General features: G+C 30.2%; 1 protein-coding gene across 1 annotated transcript; it reads left to right on the forward strand.

Annotated features, from left to right (window-relative positions):
* Positions 1–2183: 2183 nt before the first annotated feature.
* LOC126898327 (uncharacterized) lies at positions 2184–3109 on the forward strand. Its single transcript, XM_050672266.1, has 3 exons — positions 2184–2571; positions 2642–2927; positions 3044–3109. Exons 1-3 carry the CDS (start codon positions 2184–2186, stop codon positions 3087–3089), a joined length of 720 nt encoding a protein of 239 aa, XP_050528223.1. The 3' UTR covers positions 3090–3109.
* Positions 3110–4525: the final 1416 nt, after the last annotated feature.

Below are 4525 nucleotides of genomic sequence, written 5' to 3' on the forward strand. Positions count from 1 at the left end.
TGTCAGATATCATTATACTTGATCCAACTATACCACGTCACAACTGTGCCGCGACCCCCCTGTGCTGGGTTTTTTTTTTTTCTATTTATTATTAATTTTTTTATTTACAGAGTTCATTCAAAATACCAACAAAAAAAGAAGAAAAACAAATATATAAAAAATAAATGTCCAAACCATACAGCCAACGGGAAGATAATATGATATTGGACTACGCCAAAAAAATGAATGTGATAGATGGCGGAAAAGCTGTGTGGAGGGAGTTTTTGTCAAATGGTTTTCTACCAGAGAGAAGTGTAGAAAGTTTAAGAACAAGATGGCTGTCCTTAAAAAAAAAAAATAAATTGTAAAAATTTAGTCTTTTGATATATATTGAAAATAAATTATGTTTATATAATAAATGTTTGTTTTATAAGAAGGATGAATTTTTTGAAATATTTGATATTTAATTGTTTAATGCATTATAAATAAAATTTCAGAAAATATAGTGTTCAGTTACATTATAAAGTATACTTAGTACCTATTATTATTATTTATTAATAAAATTATATATGTAGAGTGTTTGATTTATCATAACTCATTCGAGTACTACAAAAATATATGCAATGTTAGAAAAATGAAATTTTATTTCTTTTAGCTACAAAAAATCCTGATATAACAGATAATTATTTCTTTTCACAATAATCCTTTATAACCAAAAGTGGTGTCAACTGAGTTATAGATTCGATGCGAAGCTGAGAAGGTATTAGTTTTACTATGATGCTTTTTATATTTTTTTGGGGTCTGTTACCAGTTATAATATAATAATATAATAAAATATAATATAATATATCAATTAAATTTAAATATAATTTTAAATTAAAACGTATGCAGGAAAAAAGTTTTGTATATTTTTCGCCTATTGCTTATCTATGAATTAAGTGAATGTAATTAATAATATTAGATTAATTTTATTGAATTAAAAAAATAATAAAAGGATTCAATTGGTAATACAATTATTGTTGTTTTATGTATTAATTAATAGCTGTGAGCCTACCAAACCCAACACAGATCATTATTGGCCAACTCAAAACTAACACATTGTGTCATTATAGCATTCTTAGTATTCATAAAGTTATTTGAAATGAAACTAATATGGTTATTCTTAGTATAATGAATTGATCATATTGTATTCGAGTATTTATAAAGAATTCCCTTTTTTGTTTTTAATATTTTATAATAGTAATATTATTTACTAATGAATGAAAGTGTTCATAATCCATTTTGGAGAAATTATTGTGTTATTTATTTAATAATTCAGAGTGTTGGTAAAATGAATTAGAAATTTTAAAGGCCAACCCAAAATGTAACAATCCATAGTTAAGGTCAAATTTATGGATGGTCTGATGTTGCTAAAATCATATTAATCCAACCCAATCAATGTTTTTATAAGAATATTTGTTGGACGATTTTAATTTAAATTTTTTGGGTCTTCAAAATTTAAATTGTATAACCTAATGCAACAAAATAATGATTTTATAAATTTTGTGACATTTTGTATTTCATATTTTGATTCCTTAGTGTTTTAGTTAAGGTTTTGTTTTTTATGTTTGTTCGTATTTGTTTTAGGATTTCTTTGCCCGCGGTGGTTCGGTCGAGTACGACGCAGACTCTTTTTGTGTGGTAAGTTGTTTTAAATATCTTTTATAATGACCATTAGATTAATTGGTCGGTGTTTTTCATCGTTCATAGGTGTCCCGTTCACTTGAAACGTTTAAAATTTGTGGCCCTAGATTCCAAATTAAAGTTGATCCAAACCATGTCAACTGGACTCGGGTTGCCAATAAAAAGCTAATTAGCCATTTTAATACTTTGTTTCTCGACGATAATAGCATAACTTATAATGAATTTGTACTCGGTAGTTTTGGCGATTGCCATTTAATAAATGTCCTCATCCGGTCAAACTGTAGTACAGAAATTCCCAAATGCAGGTATTTCTTGATTTTTTGTAGTTCGAGACTTGTTACTACTGTATGCATTTTTTTGGGTTTAGATAGCAGTTTATAACGGAAAAAGTTTACTCTGCAATAAAAACTCTTCATCAATCTTCAAAGACATATTGCACAAATAATTTGCCGGCCCAACCGCACAATGACGGACAAGTAATTGTATATAACGACGATTGGTCGGAATTTTGCGTGTCATTGATGGCCGTTGCGGCTCCAACTTTTGTAGATGTCCAATTATATTTTTATATAGCTAAGCATGGCATTAAGGATGCTTCATTAAGCACGGTAAAATATATGATCAACGAAGCAGTCAATATGGATTGCCCGCAATTGATTTGCATTCAGCTGCATTTGGCTGCTTCGAATCACGCCGTACTACTCAAAAGAGATCGGGCTACAAAAGTTGTGACAGGTGAAATTGCGTATTTTAAACCATTATTGATGAACGACGTATGTAATTTTAATGGTGGAAAAAGTTTAAAAAATTCACATTTAAGTGCCGTCACATGGGTGCAAGCCTATGATATGGCACAACATATGATTAGAGGTGGAGGCCTAGGTGCCCATTATATTGTAGCATTATGTGGTGAGTTATTATTGTTCGTTAAATGTCATAGAAATGCGTAAAATTTTTTTTTCATGTGTTGCTCTCATAGGAGATCTGAAATATTGTAAAGATTATTGTTTAAATAATATGAAAACCGGATTAGAAAACAGGATTCAATCCTACGAGAAATTCCTAATGTACAGGCAACATAATCCACAAACATTAAGGATTGAGGGGGTGTTTAGCTTTCAATCTAAACGTGAAGTTGAGGAACATTCGTGGCCTGTAAATCTAAATAAAACTCACGTTGTTTTAGTGAACGCGTTTTTGAAAGAAGATGCCATTTCGTTAATGCCCCAAGCAGTGTTCCAAAAAGTGATTGATATTTGTTTGGGGTAAGGGTGTTTTATTATTAATATTATCTTATTTAAGCGTTTGCAAATCTACTAAAAAAAAAAAAACTGTTGTTTATAGTATTAATTTATGTTCTATTATAAAAAAACATTTTCAGATATCTAAAGCAATTGAAAAATGTCCCAAGCAATTACCTTCCGTAAATGACCTAGGTAAAATATACGATTACGAATCCATAGTTGAGTATATCATTCATGGAACGACCGAAAGGGTCAATTACGATAGATTGAAACGACTCTTAATTCAGCCATCCATAAGTGGTAGCACCGTGAATGGATTAATATGGTTTAAAGAAAAATTCCCATCTCCAAATAAGGAAAAATATCTGCAGGGTTAACGAGCGAACGAGGTNAATATCTGCAGGGTTAACGAGCGAACGAGGGGCTCGCTGTCCGCGACCGCTTATTCATCAGTCCAAATTAATGGACTGCTTATTTCGCGGTAACCTGCATATCTGCAGGTCGTTCCTCTATCCGCAACCTGAGGACGCGCCCGATTCCCCGAGCTAGGGACACTGCACTCGTGCCGACATTTCGTATCCCCGTAGAGCCCAATCACACCGACACTTGCGCAGCGAAACGGGAACCCAACCCAACCCAACCATAGTGATAGGTTAAACGAATAGACCAAAAAAACATTTTCTATTCAATATTTATTTTTATATTATAACAAAACAATTAATGACTATACAGGGTGATTCATTAAGGATAAGACACTCATTTTCTCGGTAACTATTGAAAATTTTTAATTTTTGGTAAGGAAAATATTTTTTGATTCAAAGAACTCTACAATAATATGTAGTAAAAACATAATTTTTTTGATCCCTTCAAGGTTAAAAAACATTAATTTGCATTTTCTTAAATGGGAACCCCTATTTTGAATTTGTTATTATGATTGAACATAAAACTACAAACAACTTTTTTTTTTCCGATCAACCGTTCGTCTGTTACAGCTTGTTAAAGTTAAATAAATTTGGACTAAATTTCTATTGTTGTTTTAATGTTTTCAATACAGAAGTCACTATTTTTCTATAGTGTAATATACACTAATTGTTATTGACCAAGATATGACAAGTAAGATAGCAATAACAATTTACGACACACTAATTGAGTGATAATAATAATAGATTCAAATCGGGTCTTAATCATAGTATTACTCTATGGTCTTAACTGTATTATTAATAGCAATGCCCATTGATTTGTATAGCAAGTTTTATTACTGATAAGTTAATTTCCTAACCTCTCTTCACCATAGTGTAGAGACTCGATACAATTCTATAATACGATAATGTTATCGTGTGATATGACCCACAAAAATAATTTTGACTAATGTTGATTAATATTATGTTATGTTTTAACATAAACTTTTTAAACCACATCAGGTTTAACGCTAATTCTACGTTGGTACTACTATCCCATATAGTTAAATATTTTTATCCATTAGTTGTTTAACTATCGTGTAGCTACAGTGTTTTAATGTAACATTTTAATAAATGTTTTATTTTTAAGTCGTAACAATTATTAAATAATAATTTAACCTTATTTAGATGATAAAATTTTACTAAAGTTATATAACTCAA

Source organism: Daktulosphaira vitifoliae, unplaced genomic scaffold (assembly GCF_025091365.1).
Source record: "Daktulosphaira vitifoliae isolate Bord-2020 unplaced genomic scaffold, ASM2509136v1 Scaffold_2, whole genome shotgun sequence".
NCBI lineage: Eukaryota > Metazoa > Arthropoda > Insecta > Hemiptera > Phylloxeridae > Daktulosphaira > Daktulosphaira vitifoliae.

Coding starts and splice junctions, on each gene's coding strand:
- LOC126898327 (XM_050672266.1), top strand. CDS start 2,184: ATGGCCGTTGCGGCTCCAACTTTTGTAGATGTCCAATTATATTTTTAT. Junction 2,572..2,641: donor TTATATTGTAGCATTATGTG/GTGAGTTATTAT, acceptor TTGCTCTCATAG/GAGATCTGAAATATTGTAAA. Junction 2,928..3,043: donor GTGATTGATATTTGTTTGGG/GTAAGGGTGTTT, acceptor AAACATTTTCAG/ATATCTAAAGCAATTGAAAA.